The 20,429-nt window shown below is 36.5% G+C and overlaps 1 protein-coding gene across 1 annotated transcript in view; it reads left to right on the top strand.

Moving 5' to 3' along the window:
- Positions 1-20,429, top strand: part of DCHS2 (dachsous cadherin-related 2) — a 272,591-nt gene that overhangs the window by 155,015 nt on the left and 97,147 nt on the right. Inside the window, 8 exon segments of the mRNA XM_073017685.1 lie at positions 1,971-2,207; positions 3,575-4,591; positions 5,326-5,394; positions 5,397-5,483; positions 7,353-7,540; positions 8,879-8,978; positions 14,578-14,735; positions 15,849-16,692. Of these exon segments, the coding sequence (XP_072873786.1) occupies positions 1,971-2,207; positions 3,575-4,591; positions 5,326-5,394; positions 5,397-5,483; positions 7,353-7,540; positions 8,879-8,978; positions 14,578-14,735; positions 15,849-16,692 (2,700 nt within the window).

The raw sequence follows: 20,429 nt of genomic DNA, 5'->3' as shown, positions 1-20,429 counted from the left end.
TGTGAATATGGCTACTAAAAGCTGGTGTAGTAATAGTTGGTTACATTAGTATTTTATAGTATTCTAATAAAGAGTGTTTATACTCTGCTTTGTAACAGTAAAATTGTATCTGGAAGCAAAGTTTGTTCACTTTGGGTGTCAAAATTGAGATGATCAACTTGGACCATGTTTAGGAGAAAGAACTGTGAGAGAAATGACTTAAAATCATATTAGGTAAGGAATAATTAAAGAAAATGGTTATATATGTATGTATGTATACATATATATCACAAATTGTCAAAATTGTACCCCTTAAACATATGTAATTTTATTGGTCAACTATACCTCAATAAAGCTGGAGAAAAAAGGAAAATGAGGATGTTTAGAGCAGGCCAAGCAAGATATTTGATTTCAGTAAATAAGAATATTTTATTAAATTCCTAATAGAAATAGAAACAAGAAATTGAAGTTGCAAGAGGGCAGATTTTTATACAAAAAAGGAAGAAATCAAATGGATGTCACCTTTTAATGCCCAGAAACTGATATCCCTGATGTTTTTGCCAACTTCTCCTAAACTGGCAAAGACTGCAATATTCATTCATTTCACTAATTGTTATGGCCAGTTGTACATGATGAATTCCATAAAGGCCAGCCATTTGTTTGCAAATTCTTTTAATAAGTTTGCATACATTTGTCTCATTAAATAAAACTAACAAGTTCATTTCGTAAGTTGATTGTATTAGGTCTGTTTTCAGGTTTTTAAACTAGTATACTAAGTGGTAGTATTAATAATATTAAATAATTCAATTTGTCAGTATTACCAAATCTCTTCCCAACTTAGCCATAAATACCTTCTCTCACATACTCTACATACATAAGCCTAAGTTGCCACTCTTGTCCCCATTGTCTTTACATTTGCTGAAGTTTTGTTGTACACAGCTATTGTATTATTTCTTCTCACCAACAAAGATGGAGTGGAGTCAGTTGAAAAAGAGAGCTACCCTACACAGTCTAGTTCAGGGTAAACGTCAAACACCTCATAAGATAAAATTTTAGTTTCATCCTGTAGACTTGGGTTCTGACACTTGAGCAGGTTGTAATCACCCTGCAACCCCACGCTAGCCTGCATTAGAATACACTGGACTATGGGATATAATCTGTTCTTCTGTCATCTTGGGCTGGTGATATGGTAAGGCCTTAAAACGACAACACAATTTACATTTTTCTAGTGCCTTTATATACTTCTAAAATGTCTAATGTTTTAGCTCTAGGAAAATATTGCTTACCTAATATAATTTGGGCATTGCTTTGCAAATATGCTCAAGTTCTTTGGTTGGCAAATACATGTATCAGTTCATCTCCAGAGAACAGAACCAATGTGTTCTGTATGTGTATGTGTTCTGTGTGTGTGTGTGTGTGTGTGTGTGTATGTATGAGGAGATTGATCACAAGGAGTTGACTCGTGAGATTATGAAGGCTGGCAAGTCCCAAGATCTGCAGGGTGAGTAGATCCATCAAGCTGATCCAGGAGAGCTGTCAGTGTCGCTTCAGTCTCGGTCCAAAGACCTGAGAACCAGGAGAGCCAATCGTATAGTTTGAGACTGAAGACCAGCAGCCTTGAGACCTAGGAAGAGCCAATGCTTCTGAGTCTGAAGGCTGGAGAAGAACCAATGCCCCAGCTTGAGAGCAGGAGTCATTCTCTCTTGGTCAGCCTTTTTGTTCTATCCAGGCCTTCAATGGATTGGGCGAGGTCCACCCACATTAGGGAGGATGATCTGCTTTATTCAGTCTACAGATTTAAATGTTAATCTCATCCAAAAACACCCTCACACACACTCAAAATAGTGTTTGATCAAATGTCTGGACATCCTGTGGCCCAGTTAACATATAAATAAAACATCACAATACACTTAACAGACCAGGTGTTCCTATTGCTCATCGGTGTTTATTGCATGTTATCTGTTTACCAGTGTTTTCTTTTCCCTACCCAGGGATTATTTACTTAACATCACCTCTTAGTCATTTGGAATCTACCACACTTTCGTTGATGGTTTCTGCTCAAGACGGTGGTGGGCTCACAGCTGTTATTAATGCTGAAGTCACCATACACATTTTCCAGACAACTCTGGCACCTGCTGAATTTGAAAGGCCTGAGTACACTTTCTTAGTTTATGAAGATGTGCCTGAAGATAGTCCCATTGGAACAGTGAAAGCAAGAGAGCCCCTGAGTAAGTACTTATTTCTTATGCTGCATGGAATTCCATTATTGGAACATTTCTTGTTTTTTCCTAGGCAGTACAATCTTGAATAATCTTTTTCTTCTTTCCATGCAAGTCAAAACAAGGGAGATAACACAACCTGTGGCTTGCTCTTTGTTCTTCCAACATTGTTTCTATCCATCCCACAATTGTTTTTTCTGATCACAAAAATAATAGGCATTTGTAAAAGAATGTTTAAAACAATACAGATTATAATATACAAAGTATATGTCTCCTATAACCCACTCACCAAAACACACACACATACTCACACACAATTTACAAGTTTTTGACAAAAATACATCCTTCTGTATTTGTTGTTGTAGAGCTTCTTTCCCCACTTAGTATATACTGAACAACTTTCCAGATAACTGGACGTCATTCTGTCTCCCTAAAAGACAGTTGTATAGTATTTCAACTTAGGAAGGAACAGGAGGGGACCAGGAGGAGGAGAAGCTCTTTGGAGAGGTAATTCATTTCTAGGAATTTATCCTACAGAAGTTCCTCTACAAGTGTGAAAAAGTCACACACGGCTATTTGCTCAAGTACTATTTGGACTAGCAAGATTTTTTAAATCATTCAAACTGGTAGCAAATGTAAACATAAAACATACCTAAGTTGAAATACTATACAATCTCTATGGAGAGTATTTGCCCTTCATAGGTAGATATAACAGAAAAACATCAACATAAATTTAACTTGACTTCCTCAAATACATAAAAAAAAGGTATCTGAATTATTTTCTGAATATCTTTCCCTTTTAACTAATGTAAGAAGGATGAAGGAAGATATGAAACCTGTGCCTTGCTCTTTGCCCTTTGGACATTCTTTTCATACACCAAAAAATTCTTAAAACCACGTGTCCACTTTTCAGCAGGCTTTGGAGAGAGCAGAGGAAGTAAGACATTGCACGGTAGTCTCCGTAGATGGAGAATATACAATCATGCGTCCTTAACGATGGGAAATGTTTTGAGAAATGCCACATTAGAAAATTTTGTCAGTGTGCAGACGTCACAGAGTGTACTCAGATGGTGTGGCCTACCAGACACCTAGGCTAAATGCTATAATCGATTGCTCCTAGGTTACGAACCTGCACAGCATATTACTGCATTTAATACTGTAGGCAGTTGTACCCCAAAGGTAAGGATTTATGTATGTGAACATAGAAAAGGTACAATAAAATACGGTGTCAGAATCTTACGGAACCATCATAATATATGTGGTCCATCATTGGAGTGTCATTAGGCAGCGGATGACTCTATTAATATTTCAATTTCTAAGTTTCCAGTGGGTCCACCCTTTTGACATACAGTGGTTGCCCCCTCTCTCTTTTTCAGACTCCTCAGAGCCCATCTTTTACAGGATTTCTTCTGGTGATCTCGGTGGAAAGTTCTCCATTCACCCGTGGCTGGGCACTATTCGCACCCGGAAGCCCCTGGATCATGAGACGCAGCCCGTGGTTGCGCTCACCGTGCAGGCGCAGCTCGGCAGCGCCCCAGCCTGCAGCAGCACAGAGGTCAATATAACTGTCCTGGATGTCAATGACAACCACCCAGCGTTCCTCAGCACCTCGGATGAGATTAGAATATCGCAGACCACGCCGCCTGGCACAGCCTTGTACCTCGCACGTGCGGAAGACAGAGACAGTGGGCGGAACGGACTCCTCCGGTACTCCATCGCCAGCCCGCAGCCGGGCGTCTTTGCCATCGACAGAGCCCTGGGGGTGCTGTTCCTCAATGGCAGCCTGGGCGCGGGCGAGCACCGGGAGCTCACGCTGATTCTCAGGGCCGAGGACCAAGGCGTGCCTCCTCGGGCAGCCCTGCTGGTGCTGACAGTCGTTATCGAGAAACGCGAACACAGCCCATCCTGGACTTTCGAACATTTGGTCTATCAAGTGGAAGTCAGTGAGTCTCTCTCACCCACGACACAAATACTGCAAACACAGGCGCACCCACTTGGCCCCCAGCGTGCAGCCTCGCCGCTTAGGTACTCGCTGGAACCCAGCGTAGACTCTGCTGTGTTTGGAATCCGCCCTTACACGGGCTGGATTTATTTGCGGCGACAGCTTGACTATGAATCCACCCAAACATATAATTTTAGAGTGTTTGCTTGGATCCCCGAGGACAGATTGTTGCAAAATGTGAGCACTACAGTCACTGTTCATGTCCGGGATGAGAATGACAATTCCCCCACCTTCTTGCATGATGTGTTGTTTCTGAAAGTCGAAGAGAGCCCTGTTCCCCAAGGTGTAATAGGCAAAATTACAGCTATTGACATGGACTATGGAAGGAATGGACAGCTATTATATTTCCTTTTGTCTGATGGAACATTCTTCAAGATGAATCCTAATACAGGTAGCACTTCATAGTTTCCACCTATTCCTTTAAAATGAGGATTGAGTACTATCACACTGGTCTTTAAGTAAAAATACAAAAAAAAAATTAAATAAAATCAAGATTGAGAAAACTCAAATCGTTAGGTGTAGCATTAGTGCATACATGCAATTGAAATACGGTTTTTAATAAATACAGTATTCGATTACTGTATTGTGAGATCTTAAAAATGGAGTAAAAATTGAACAGAGTTTCTCCCATAGTAATTCATACTTTCCTTGCATCACATCCACATCTTGCCAATATATGGTTTTTTTTCTGAACTAGAGGTGTAGTCAGAACTGGATTGAATATATCCTTGTGTAAAGGCTAATTTTTTCAGCAACCATCCTTTTCCATTTGTAGACATTTTAAAAATGTCAAGATGTATTTTGTGAAATATAAATATCATCAATGTAAAGCTAGAAATGAATTCATTGGTTAAGATTTCAAAATCACTCTCAGAATGTATATCTTTATTCTCATTCTGACAGGGGAACCAGAGGAAAAAGGGGAATAATCACCATGAAATTTTTGAAGTCTGAATTAAGAAATTAAAGATTAAAAGTCACTATATTTTAAAATGTATGTTGTGTAAGTTTACAGGGAGTTTATTTAATCCTTACAATGAAATATATTTATACTGCAAATACATAGCCAGGAAACTGAGACTCGGATAGCTCAAGTAGCACAGCCAAAGTCATACAGCTGGTAAGATGAGAGGAAGCCCCCTCTTCGTGCGGGTCCAGCAGACACCATCTATGTCATAACCTGGGCAGATGGTGCCGTGCCTTTCGTGGGACAGACTTTACATTCAGTTCTGATGAACTTCAAGCCTTTGTTCTCAAGCCTCTGTTCTGTGAATTAGGAGAAGGTGACCTTTCTCAGCAGATGGAGGTTTTCACAGGGCACATGACTTGCCAAGAAGGTTGCAAGCTGCCTTTCCACTCTCATTCACTCCCTAAGCTGGGACTCCTTCTGACAGGGCAAAACCATACAGGTATACAGGATTGACCCTGCTTGCACTTTACTTCCATATGGCTAGTTTTCAAGGTCTTCTATTTCACTTGTTTATTTCTTTAAAAATAAGCAAACTACAGTTGATTCCCCCTTGATCTTCCCTCCCCTATAAGACCAGGTGTCCATTCCTCATTTCATTGCATGGCTTTAAGCAAGTAGCTTAAGCTCAGAGCTGTTTCCTTACCATGAATACAGGAGACAATTCCTGACATGCCCTGTGCCATGCTTTGAGGGGGAAAGAGCTAAAGAGTATGAAGGGGCTTGGAAGAATATGTGCTTGTAAACTGTTCCTCCTCCCAAGGACAGCAGGGTGCAAGGCAGGGTGGAGGGTGACCTTCAGAGCCTAGGAGACACACCCCCTTTTCATCCAGTTCTCTGGGCAGTCTTCCAAGTGACCAGGAGTTGAGCTCCTGTGGAACCGTACCCTGGTGTCGCCCATCCCCTGCTGCAGCCGGAGCTGCAGTCTTTTACATCCTGGACCTCCAAGGCTGCTGCTTATCCATCAGATTTGCTTTATGAATAAAAATCTGTTTGCCATTCAGAATTAAGGTCTTCAGAGGAGAATTACAGTTTGGAATTTAAAAAATGCAATTGTGTATATGACTTATATTAAAACCTCAGAGTAAACACTATAAATATAGTTTATATATTAACAGTAAACAGTTATCATAAACACTGCTTACCAATTCAGCAACTTACCTAAATGAGAATTGTCATTTTTGTTTCTTGTTTCCACTTTCTTTTTATGCAATGCTATTTTATTTGTATTAAGATGAAAAAAGTTTTTAGCCATAGAAATGTTTGTCGGTAGCTGCTTCATGCTCACGTTCTCACAGGTACATTGTTTTTTTCATAAATGATGAGAAAACCAATTCTTGGCAGAGCTCTCTAACAGGAGACAGGCTATTGGACCAAGTGCTTGTCTTCCCACGGTCCCTGGCAATAGGGAGAGGCAGTTAAATGTTATGCCTGGGTCTGCATGACTGACACATGAGGAAAGTTACCAAAGGTAGTGTAGCTCTAGGCAGAAATATTTGAAATAAAGCTTCTAAAGCATTAAGAGTTTTTAGGAAGTCAGTATCCATTGCTACATGTCTATTTTGTGAGATAAAAAATAAATACCTGTGTACATAAAACACAAACCATTGCCTAAGGAATATGATTCAGTTTTCAGAAAGATGTGTAGCCCTTATGTTAAAGTAGTGATAACAGCTGCCATTTGTGTAATCATGTATAGCTTGCACGATATTTTTAAATGTGTGATTACATTTCTTCCTGACAGTAGTCCCAGGCTCGGAGGGGCCATTCCATGTCTGAGGTGGGGAAACTGGGGCCCAAATCCAGAACTTGTGTCAGAGCTAACGTGCTTTCCATCATCCTGTATAGCAGCATAAAGAGAGATAAGCAGCAGTTTTAAATTTTCTCAATCATTACTAAGTTCCCACAGAGTTTTATCGTTTTTATGAATTCATTTTTTATTAGTTCAGATGATTGATGGATGATAATTTGAAATACAAAGCATAACAAATATAAAGTGACATTTTCAGGAGCAACTTGAGAAAATTTTTTCAACAGTACCATAGAGCCAAACTACTATGTAGATGGTCTTAGAAGTCGCATGTTCGCTCGAAGCTTTGTATTTGGTTTTCCTTCTGGAAATTGTTCTGGCCACGGTGTGCCTGGTACACAGTGTCTGTGTCTTGTTCTGCTCTGTGCCCTGCAGGAGAGTTGATCAATTGGGTGGCACTGGATCGTGAGCACCGGGGGCACCATCAGATGACTGTGCTAGTGACAGACCGCGGCTCCCCACCACGAAATGCCACTATGGCGGTTTATGTCTTAGTTACTGACATCAATGATAACAGGCCCTTCTTCCCCCAGTGTCTGCCTGGAAAGGAGTTACACGTGAAGGTTTGTGAAGTAACCTTGCGATGAAGTTGTAATATCTTAAGTCATTTGTTTTGAGCACCATCTTGTGGTAAAACATGTGAATGTATCACATCATTCTTGGTGTGGCAGAGCGTACTTTTTTTAGAAGACCTAGATATTGTGCACATTTAAAAAAAAAAAAAAACTTTTAAGAAGGTAAATGAATCTATGTGCTCTTTGGCATTGTACCTCTAGTTGCTTTCTATTAATAAGTGTAGTTCAGCCCTTTGTATACAAACTGAATGGTGCTTCAGGATAATGCTCAGACGTGGCTTGTTTTTCCAGTAGTTTGCATGCATCTCTTTGTGCAGAGCTTCTTAAGGGCAATTGATACATGTCTCTAAGATAGTTACTTAAGGGTAGAGGAACAACGTGTAGCTCTAAAGTGGGTAGGTGGACATCCAGAGATAGTAAAAGATGATCCTTTTGCTCACATGCACAAGCTTGCAATTATATTTATATTATCTCATCTTTTTCATTTCTGTCTTTTTGTATGTTTTATAATATACATAATAAATTAGAATCTCAGTTCATTCACATAATTAATAAATATGTTTGGACCTACTAATAATTTTTTTAGTAGATGGGTTATAATAATGAAAAGTTTAGAAGCTACTGTTCTAGAACAATTGAATTAGACATTCAAATTGTGCTCAAATATACATATTGAACAACTCAATGAAAGTATTGAGGAACTCACAACTTTAAACTGATCTTCTGAGTTCAGCTTTAAAGAAAAATTCTAACAAAGCAAAATATTACTGTATTATCATTATGCTTTATAATCATATTATTAAAATGTCCTGTGGCTTAACTGGGCAGTTGGACTCTAAACATGTAGTTGAACTTCACATGTGCATTTCAATATTCCAGGACAGCTCCTGATAATAGATATGTCCTGTATGAGTTTTGTTTTCTGAATTAAAGGTTCATACTTATTTTAAGCATATTTTAAGCTGTAGCAACTACCTTTCAAAAAATGTCCTAAGAGGTGATGAATGAGAATATGCTAGAAATCTTAAAATACACCAAAAATCTAAGATTGTTTAGTAAGTCCAATTTCTTTTTCTTTTGGTCAGAATTAGTTCAGATGCCTCGGATAATTCATTATAATTGAATAAAAGATTTAATTTGTAAGGAGGATTCTTTTCATGGACTTACACCCATATAATTTTTACATGGTATGCGTTTGAATTATATGTGGATTTAAGATAGTTTAAAATGTTAAAATGTATAATGTATTCATTCATTTAAAGGTCCATTGATATTTCTTTTTAAACTTTTGTTAACTCATTTGTAAGCTGTTTGTTTTAATGGCAGGTTCTGGAAGGTCAGCCAGTAAAAATGTTGGTCACAACTGTGTTTGCAAAGGATCCTGATGAAGGAAATAATGCAGAAGTTATATACTCAGTATCTTCAGGTAAAAATTACTGTTCATACAGGATTAAGAACTTTTAGGATTTCTGCTTTCATTTATCAACTATCCCCTTCTGGGAAAACAGGTTCTATTTTGATTACTTAGAATGCTGTAGTTAATTTTGAAAACACACCAAGTTACAAACAAAATACATTTGCTATTGTCAAGAGCTACTTTCAGTTTTTGAAAAATAATTTATAAGTTTAATAAAAAATCAGAGTAGCTTTTTACATTCCTAATAGAAACCATTCATCTTTAGTGAATAATTTGCAGTAATGTGAAGTACAAATTTACTTTTGTTGATAGGAAAGTGTTAGGGGATAAGAATTGGTATTAAGTATGATTAAGAGTTCCAAGCATCCATGAATCTTTATGAAGACTAAATACTTGTAAGGTCAGAGTAAATCATGCCTAGAAAATGTCACATGTATACATATATGTGTGTGTATGGGGAAATTTTATTGAAGTGGGCTTACTATTATGTTTTCTGTTGGAATGTGCAGGCCTCAGATCTTTTCAAGTTATTTACTTTCGTTGGCATTGTGTTTTATAGCACTTTAAAAGACATTTGGTGCTTTGTCATGTTTGATACAAACATAGGACATAGGAAAGAAGAGACAACATTGTCCTTACCCACAGATAATTTGATTGTCTTCATTGAAAACCCAAGAGATGCTATTGGCAACCCTTTGGAATTAATAAAATAGCCAATTTTCTGGGAACAATGTCAACATGTGAAACTCACTGGTATTTTTAAAACTTAGGAGTTTCCAAAGATTTCATTCACTATGGTGAATTTACAAAGAAAATGAAAGGGTGTAGGGGCATATCTACTGTGAAGCTAATGAAGCTTAGTTTTAGGGTGTTTTACTTGCATAGCCTCCCCAGGGAGAGGGGAAAGTGGAAAATTTATTTTTCTTAAGGAAGGCCTCTCAAACTATACAAACTTCAAAACAATACAAATAGGATCTCTCTCTATTAGGGGCGTAGAAAAAATTCCAGTATAACTGGTACAAAACTTTCATACAGAAAAGTAAAAAATATTAATGAAGGACATAAAAGAATGAAATGAAAAGCTGTATCATGTTCTTGCTTGGGAAGACTCAATATCCTAAAGATGACAATTCTTAACAAAAACGTAATTATTAATTCAGTATGATTTCAATCAAAATTTCAATGAGGCTTTGATAGAATTTGACAAGCTGACTCTAAAAGTCATGTGGAAGAGCAAAAGACAAGGAATAACTAAGACAATGTCCAAAGAACAAGTGGGTAGCTGGCCCTACCCAGTCTTAATTTATAAAATTTCATAATTAAGACACTATTGTATTGATTCACTCATTAATAAATGGATCAGTTGAAAAGAGTAGGGGTGACACTTTACACATATGGAAACTTGACATATGAGGGGGTAGAAAATAAATGGGGAAAAGATGGACTATCAATATGTGACACTGATGTGCCTGGTCACCTACAAGGAAAAATAGCTCTACTCTCAGCATATCAAAGATGAGTCTTATTAAATGTAGAAATCTTTAACTCTTACAAAAGAAAATACGAGAGTGTTTATACATATGGCATTGGGAATAAAGAAGATGGTTTAAATAATAAGAAAAGCAGAAGTTCACAAAGAAGTAGATACATGAAACTACATGAAAATTGAAAAACTACATGAAAACTACATGAAAATTGAAAACACTACAAAATATGCCATTGTTTACAATTTGATTAGTCAAGTCACAAATTGGGAAAAGATAATTACAGCCCAGTAACCAATACAAAATTAGTATTCAGAATTTATTAAGAACTCCTGCAAACCAATAAGAAAAAGACAAATAAATAATAAAACTGGACAAAGAATATTAACAGACAACTCAAAGAAAAGAAGCCTGAATAATTAAAAAGATTTTTAAAGCATGCCCAGACTCCTTGATATGATGGCTTTGAAGAGCAGTGAAGCAATATCTGATAAGATTGGAGATGTGCTTATGCTATACCCTTGCAGTTCTAGTTCTGTTACTCTAGAGGAACTTTATATGTGCAGAGTGAGATTGTAACAGGATGTTCATTGAAGCATTGTTTCAGTTGTTTGGGTAATATGGTATATTCACAGAATACTCTACAGCAATGAAAATGAATACAGTAGAGTTTCATACATGGCAGTATGGATAAATATTAAATCGAAAGTTAAGCAAAGAAGGCAAAAATTTTACAGAAGATAAAAAGAATTTGACGCAAACAGCAGCTTTGAGTTCGTTGCATTGCCTTTCATTGGTAAATTTACATATGCAGTTCTTCTCAATACTTCCGTGGTCAGGCAGCCAAATTCTTCTCTCATGTTTCTATGCCCATATAAACCATCCACATTTATTTACCTATAAATGTCTTCCCAAGTTTTCAGGACACTTGAATGGTGGATTATACAGACGTAGTGAGCCTGCAGCAGATCCACATTTGGAGACAGCCCTTTCCTCTGTGTTCCTGCTGTCCCCTCCAGAGACTCCCCCCCATCCTCCCCCTCTTTTTTTGTCTTCCCTTTTGTTACTTCTCAAATTTCTCTTTTTATTGTCTTAGCTTATTTTAATCTGGTCCTTGTGAGGAAGAAAAACTGGCTTTGCAGTCATGCATTCAACAATCTTCCTCTGGCTATGAGGTCAGTTAGGTCAATAAGATCTTTATATCTTTTTTTCCTGTTTTATTTTGGGGTGGAGAAGACAACATAGTATGCCTGTGAAAGACAATGATAGTGAAGAGGGAAGATACACACACGGCTATAATCCTGCTATAATACCAGCATTTAAAAGCAAACAAAGCCATGGTATATGTTATTTATGGATGTATGGACTGGAAAGATAAACCTCAACTTTAGTTATAAAAGTGACTTTCTAAAGAGGAGGGGAATGAGATTTGGAGCTGTATACAGATCCACTCCTTTTCCATTTCTTGGAAAAATTTGAAGAAATATTGATAATTAATCAGTCTAAGAAGTGATACTTTGATATTCATGTATTTGTGAATGTTTGAAATATTTTTTTAAAAAAATTAGCTTCAAAAATGATACTTGAGGCACATCGATACAAAAATATGAAGATATACATTACATTATTCCTATCTTTATTTTTTATCTGATAGTAAAATAGAAGTGACTACAAAATATATGGTAAAATAATGAGATGAAAATCGGTATAAGGGGAATAAAGGTATGTATCATATTCATGAATGCATTCTATAGTATTTCTATGAGAATAAAATCAATGGGTTAAAGCATAGAAATCACAACTAATAAATGTTACATAATTGCCTGCTCGCATGCTGTGAGTTTCTTGAAGACAAGGCTTCTTTTTTATTTGCCCTTATATCCCTAATAACTGGTAAAGTATTTGGTCCATAGTAATGAATCAGCAACTGTTGAACTAAAGAATGGAGGGGAGCTTCTAATCAGGATTTTTCTGAGGTTTGAAATATTCAGATTTTAAATCTGTTATTTAACTCAAAACCCTGTGATACCAATTTGAATTATAAGCATCAATATGAATGTGTAGATGTGTGCCTATGTATTCTCTGTCCACTGAAAAGGCCTAGAAATGATGACGAACCCAGAAACAATGAGCACCCCACCCCTAATGTCCCAAATATGTTCTCCCAAAACCATTTTCCACCAAAAGGAACCAGGAGTCCCTGGAGAAATGGTGATGTCAGGTCACAATCAGGAAATCGACAAGATGAGTCTGCACCATTTTGTCATACCAGTTACAAGGAGGCTACTAAACACTGTTAGGATCATGGGAAGAGATCCAGGAACCAACTTTAAGCAGATCCCAATGTTCAGCGATGGGACAATATGAGCATCAATAAGGATAATAATGGCAATATATTGAAACACCACTAATATGTTTAAATTATGCTTAATGATTTCCAAAACAAAAGCAAGACAAAATGTTACTTATCATAATTGGAACATTGGTGGATGTTAGTGAGCCAACTCAGTATTTCAAAAACTGTTAAATAAAATTTAAGTTATCAAGCATTTATCCTGTGTTTCTTATAATGAACTCTTTCTCTGAAAGTTTCTATTTATTGAAATATTCCAGCTAGTATATGAAAAAGGGATGATAAAGCAGAATGCAGTATGTATTGAGTATCTTTTGTCTAAAATGCTTGGGACCAGAAGTGTTTCAGGTGTTGGATTTTTTTTTGGTGGGTTTTTTTTTTATTGGAATATTTGCATATATACAATGAGATATCTTGGGGATGAGACCCAAGTCTAAACATGAAATTCATTTTTTACAGACATCTATATGCATAGCCTGAAGGTAATTTCATTCAACACTTTTTATAACTTTGTGTATGAAACAAAGTTTTGACTGTGTTTTGACTGCAACCCATCTGATGAATCAGGTGTAGAGTTTTCCACTTGTAGCGAGCGTTACATCAGTACTCAAAAAGTTTTGAATTTTGGAATATTTTGGATCTCATATTTTTGGATTTGGGATGTCAACTTGTATTATACTTCACAATACTTAAAGAATAATTAATGGATCTAGGTTGTGCATCAGTTGGGGGCCAACATCAAAAACAACAAGCTTTTGGCCCATGCCCTTAGTCCCAGCTGTTTGGGAAGCCAAGGTGTGAGGATTACTTGCGACCATGAACTCCAGGCTGCAGTGAGCTATCATGGCACAATTGCGCTCTAGCCTGGGTGACAGAGAGAGACCTCATTGTTGTTTTGTTTTTATTTTTATTTATTTATTTTTAAGGCAGCTAGACCTATGCCTCTGAAGGGAAAAACACTATTTGTGAAGTAGTCTTCCAAAAAAAAAAATCAAACCTGACCTGAATCTTGTCAGTTCCCTAGATCTACCTCCGAATTTAAGGAAAACACAGAATAGAGGAATATATTATGCTACATGTTGGAGATGCAACAGCAAATCTAGATCTAGATCATGGAAAATGTCAGGATACAAGGTCCAGTTTATTCAACGAATGAATTACAAGAACAGATAAAGAGATGCGTGGCAGGAATCCATAGATTGAAGAAATATGCAATATATGGACTTTATTTTGATCTTAATGTAAACAAACAAGAAAATAAGGAGTATTTATGGGATGATTGAAAATTTGAAAACTTACCAGATATTTGGTGATGTTAGTGAATCATTATTAATTTTTGAGGTATAATATGGTATTGTGATTGTGTTAAAAGTATTTCTTATTTTTTAGAGATGCATTTTGAAATATATACAGAAGAAATAATATGATTTCTGGAACTTACTTCAAAAAAATGGGAGAAGAGAAGTAAATACATGGGGAGTATATGAAATAAGATTGGCCATGAGTTGATCATTGTTGAAGCTAGGTGATGGACTCATGAAAGTTTATTATACTATTTTATTCACTTTTTTATATGCTTGACATTTTCCATAATAAAACTTTTTAAAAACTGATGTTTCTTGTGTATTTTTAGTGTCATTTTTGTGTTCATACTCTCATAGAATTTAAAGCAAATAAATCTTTCAAATGATCAATATATTGGATTAATTGATTCTCTGTTTTCTGCATTGTCAATTAACATTCATTTCTTAATTTTCTTATGTGTGTATAGAAGATAGTTCTGAGCACTTTAAGATTGATGCCAACAGTGGTGAAATAAGAACAACCACAGTACTTTCATATGATTATAGACCTTCTTACAGAATGACTGTCATTGCCACTGACCAGGGAGTGCCTCCTCTTCAAGGACAGGCAGTTCTTAATATTCAGGTAATGTCATCACCATAAAATATGGAAGGACATCTACATATTTCATTTGACTTTTATTACAAGTTTATAGAGTGAAGATACATGTAATATGTATGTATGTGAATATGTATGTATGTGACATGAATACTGTTTTAAGATGGCATTGCACATAGCATTCTTAGCTTTTTGCTATCACTAGAGAAATGATTTAGATCCAAATTATTTTGCAACTTAGCTTTGTACAGTTCTTGACAAGATAATCATCACTTGGCATTTATGTTGCTTTGTTTATAATGGACAAAAGGTATCTTTTCTTGTAGTTATTCCTAATATCAAGGACCTGGTAAATTTGCAGGAGAAACTTGTATATAAACAAATGGCCATATAATAAATGACATAGTTTTTTGTAATTTTTTTAAATTTGGAAAAGTAACTTCAGATTCATATTTTAAGGCTTTACTTGAATCATAATGGGCAAACAAGTTGTGGGAAGTCTCCATAATAGGAAAAAAATTACACCAACCACTCAAAAAGAAGATGACTGTGCATATAGTTAGTTTCTTTGGGCATGCATGTGATAATCAGAAATATTAATACAGGTATATACAATAACCAAGGATATATATCCACAAGAACTCTGTTTCCAAATTATATTCTTTACTGCTTAAGGATATGTGGGTTAAGAGAAAAATATACATGGTCATACCTCCAGTTTCTTGTTTTAGACAAACAAAGACATATGATACTTAAAGGTACACAGATGTTGTCATTATGGCTAGACTGATCTGTAGTATTTAAAATAATTTGGAGAACTAGCTATCCTGCATTCCCATTGAAGAATCCACAAGGCTACAGTTCAGCTTAACTATAGCATGGCTTTACCAAACTGTCTTTTCACACAATACAGCAAACTGGGAAATAGAAAATTCTATAGCTCTTATCTCTAAATATTAGCAGTCTTTGATCTTCTGAGACATACTGGAATTATATAATATAAAACCGACATTTTTCTCACTCATTAACATATGATCACATACATGGAAGGAAATTGCTTTCAAAATAATATTATTACATGTGTTGACCAAACTGTTTTAAAAATACCCCAAATTAATATCTCTTTTATTCGTATTTCAGGTGATCCCACTATCCAAAGGGAGAGCAATCATGTCTCAGAATATTAGACATTTAGTTATGCCAGAAAATTTGAAGCCTGCAAAAATAATGAGCTTGATAAAGTCACCTGATCACCTTCAACAACATTATAATGGAAAGTTACATTTTAGTATTGTTGCAGATGATAAGAATGGACACTTTGAAATAGACAGCTCAACCGGAGAGTTGTTTCTTTCTAAGGAACTTGATTATGAGACGACATCTCATTATCTTTTCAGAGTGATTACTACAGACCACAGCAAAAATCTTGCCCTAAGTAGCACAGTCTTCCTTAGTATTGATGTGGAAGATCAGAATGACCATTCCCCTTCTTTCCAGGATGAGTTCATTGTGATCAGCATAGAGGAGAATGTTCCCATAGGAACCCTGGTGTATGTCTTCAATGCCAAAGATGGTGATGGCAGTTTTTTGAACAGTAGAATACAATACTACATTGAATCCCACAACCCTGGCATGAATCCATTTCTCATCCACCCCTCATTTGGCACACTAGTCACTGTGTCCCCTCTTGACAGAGAGAGCATTCCAACTGTCACCCTGACAGTAACAGCGTCTGATCAGGCTGTGAATGTGACAGACCGGCGTCTGAGATCACTGACAGCACAAATAGTGATTTTGGATGTAAATGACCACAACCCCACTTTTGTGTCTTTCTCCATTGCCCATGTCAAAGAGGATGTCACAGTGGGCTCCTTGGTGCACCATATAATTGCTCACGATCCAGATGAAGGAAGGAATGGAAAAATAACGTACAGCATCCTCTCAGGAAATGAAAATATGGTGTTTATGCTAGATGAGTCATCAGGTACAGTGCCTGTATGTCACTTTAAAAAATATTGTATTTTATTGTGGTAAGAAAACATGAGCCCCACCCTCCTGACAAAGTTTTAAGTGTACAATACATTGTTGTTGACTATGGGTTGAATGTTGCACAGCATATATCTAAGAGATTGTTCACCTTGCTTAACTGAAACTTTAGTATCTCCCATTTTCCCTTCCATCCAACCTCTGACAACCAGCACTCTTTGATTCCATGAATTAGACTATTTTAGATACTTCATGTAAATTTAATAATGGGGTTTTGTCTTTTTGTGACCGGTTTATTTTACCTAGCAAAATGTCCTCAAGATTTATCCATACTGTCACATCTTGCAGAATGTCTTTCTAAGGCTGAGTTGTCTTCAATTGTATGCACATACCACATTTTCTTTATCCATTCATCTTCCGATTAACATTTTTAGGTTGTTTCCGCATCTTAGCTATTGTGGATGGTGCTGCAGTAAACATGGGCATGCTACTCTCTCTTCAAGATCCTGATTTCAATTCTTTTGTATAAATATCCAAAAGTGGAGTTGCTGGGCCATATGGTAGTACTATTTTTATTTTTGGAGGAACATCCATGCTATTTTCCATAGTGGCTGTAACATGTTGAATTCTCACCAACAGCGTACAAGGGTTCCAAGTTCTCTACTCCCTCCCCAATACTTGTTGTCTTTTTTTTTTTTTTAATGATAGCCATCCTAACAGGTATGAGTGATATCTCATTGTGGTTTTGACTTGCATTTCTCAAAAATTTGTGACATTGAGCATTTTTTCATATACCTATTAGCCATTGTATGTCTTTTTTGGAGATGTTTCTATTCAAGTCATTTGTTCATTTTAAAATTAGGTTATTTGGTTTTTTTATGTTTAGTTGTAGGAGTTTTTAAATATATATTCTGGATATTAACCCCTCATCAGATAGTTGGTTTACAAATACTTTCTTCCATTCTATAGGTTGCCTTTTTCTTTGCTGTGCAGAAGCTTCTTAATTGTATGTAGTCACCCTTGTTTATTTTTGATTTGTAGTCTGTGTTTTTGTTGTCTGCCCATGAAATAATTGCCAACACTCAAGTCACAAAGCTTTCCCCTCTGTGTTTCCTTCTAGGACCTTTATAGTTTCAGGTATTACATTGAAGTCTTTAATCCATTTTATTTTGTATTATTTTTGTATGGTGTAAAATAAAGATACAACTTCATTCTTTTGCATGTGGATATCCAGTTTCCCCACACCATTTGTTGAAGAGATTAGCCTTTTTCTAATGTGTGTTATTGGAAACTTTGTTCAAGGTCAATTGACTATATACAGGTGGATTTATTTCTGGGCTCTCTACACTGTTCCATTGGCCTAAATGTTTGTCCTATGCCAATACCATACTGTTTTGATTATGACAGCTTTGTAATATATCAAAGCCAGGAAGTGTGATACCTTCAGCTTTGTTCTTCCTCAAGATTATTTTGACTATTTGGGATTCTTTGAGATTCCATTTGAATTGTCATATTATTTTTTTCTATTTCTGCAACAAATACCACTGAGATTTTGGTAGAGATTGCATTGAATCTGTAGATCAGTTTGGGTAGTATGAACATTTTAATAATATTAGACCTTTCACTCCATGAACATACATGTCTTTCCATTTGTATCTTCTTTAATTTCTTTCATCATTGTTTTGTGGTTTTCAATATACAAGATATTCACCTCCTTAGTTAGCTGTATCCCTGAGTGTTTTATTTTACTCCTTTTTGTGCTATTGTCAATGGAATTGTTTTTCTTTTTTCTTCTTCTTCTTTTTTTAAAAAAATTATTATTATACTTTAAGTTCTAGGGTACATGTGCATAATGTGCAGGTTTGTTACTTATGTATACTTGTGCCATGTTGGTGTGCTGCACCCATCAACTCGTCAGCACCCATCAACTCGTCATTTACATCAGGTATAACTCTCAATGCAATCCCTCCCCCCTCCCCCATCCCCGTGATAGGCCCCGGTGTGTGATGTTCCCCTTCCTGAGTCCAAGTGATCTCATTGTTCAGTTCCCACCTATGAGTGAGAACATGCAGTGTTTGGTTTTCTGTTCTTGCGATAGTTTGCTGAGAATGATGGTTTCCAGCTGCATCCATGTCCCTACAAAGGACACAAACTCATCCTTTTTTATGGCTGCATAGTATTCCATGGTGTATATGTGCCACATTTTCTTAATCCAGTCTGTCACTGATGGACATTTGAGTTGATTCCAAGTCTTTGCTATTGTGAATAGTGCCGCAATGAACATACGTGTGCATGTGTCTTTATAGCAGCATGATTTATAATCCTTTGGGTATATACCCAGTAATGGGATGGCTGGGTCATATGGTACTTCTAGTTCTAGATCCTTGAGGAATTGCCATACTGTTTTCCATAATGGTTGATCTAGTTTACAATCCCACCAACAGTGTAAAAGTGTTCCTATTTCTCCACATCCTCTCCAGCACCTGTTGTTTCCTGACTTTTTAATGATTGCCATTCTAACTGGTGTGAGATGGTATCTCATTGTGGTTTTGATTTGCATTTCTCTGATGACGAGTGATGATGAGCATTTTTTCATGTGTCTGTTGGCTGTATGAATGTCTTCTTTTGAGAAATGTCTGTTCATATCCTTTGCCCACTTTTTGATGGGGTTGTTTGTTTTTTTTCTTGTAAATTTGTTTGAGTTCTTTGTAGGTTCTGGATATTAGCCCTTTGTTAGACGAGTAGATTGCAAAAAATTTCTCCCATTCTATAGGTTGCCTGTTCACTCTGATGGTAGTTTCTTTTGCTGTGCAGAAGCTCTTTAGTTTAATTAGATCCCATTTGTCAATTTTGGCTTTTGTTGCCATTGCTTTTGGTGTTTTAGACATGAAGTCCTTGCCCATGCCTATGTCCTGAATGGTATTACCTAGGTTTTCTTCTAGGGTTTTTATGGTCTTGGGTCTAACATTTAAGTCTCTAATCCATCTTGAATTAATTTTCGTATAAGGAGTAAGGAAAGGATCCGATTTCAGCTTTCTACTTATGGCTAGCCAATTTTCCCAGCACCATTTATTAAATAGGGAATCCTTTCCCCATTTCTTGTTTTTGTCAGGTTTGTCAAAGATCAGATGGCTGTAGATGTGTGGTATTATTTCTGAGGACTCCGTTCTGTTCCATTGGTCTATATCTCTGTTTTGGTACCAGTACCATGCTGTTTTGGTTACTGTAGCCTTGTAGTATAGTTTGAAGTCAGGTAGCATGATGCCTCCAGCTTCATTCTTTTGACTTAGGATTGTCTCAGCAATGCGGGCTCTTTTTTTGGTTCCATATGAACTTTAAAATAGTTTTTTCCAATTCTGTGAAGATAGTCATTGGTAGCTTGATGGGGATGGCATTGAATGTATAAATTACCTTGGGCAGTATGGCCATTTTCACAATATTGATTCTTCCTATCCATGAGCATGGTATGTTCTTGCATTTGTTTGTGTCCTCTTTTATTTCACTGAGCAGTGGTTTGTAGTTCTCCTTGAAGAGGTCCTTCACATCCCTTGTAAGTTGGATTCCTAGGTATTTTATTCTCTTTGAAGCAATTGTGAATGGAAGTTCATTCCTGATTTGGCTCTCTGTTTGTCTGTTACTGGTGTATAAGAATGCTTGTGATTTTTGCACATTAATTTTGTATCCTGAGACTTTGCTGAAGTTGCTTATCAGCTTAAGGAGATTTTGGGCTGAGAT

The sequence above is a fragment of the Chlorocebus sabaeus genome, chromosome 7 (assembly GCF_047675955.1).
Source record: "Chlorocebus sabaeus isolate Y175 chromosome 7, mChlSab1.0.hap1, whole genome shotgun sequence".
In the NCBI taxonomy this organism is placed as follows: Eukaryota; Metazoa; Chordata; class Mammalia; order Primates; family Cercopithecidae; genus Chlorocebus; species Chlorocebus sabaeus.
The sequence above is the reverse complement of the archived record's forward strand: the minus strand, read 5'-3'. Positions and strand labels throughout refer to the sequence as shown.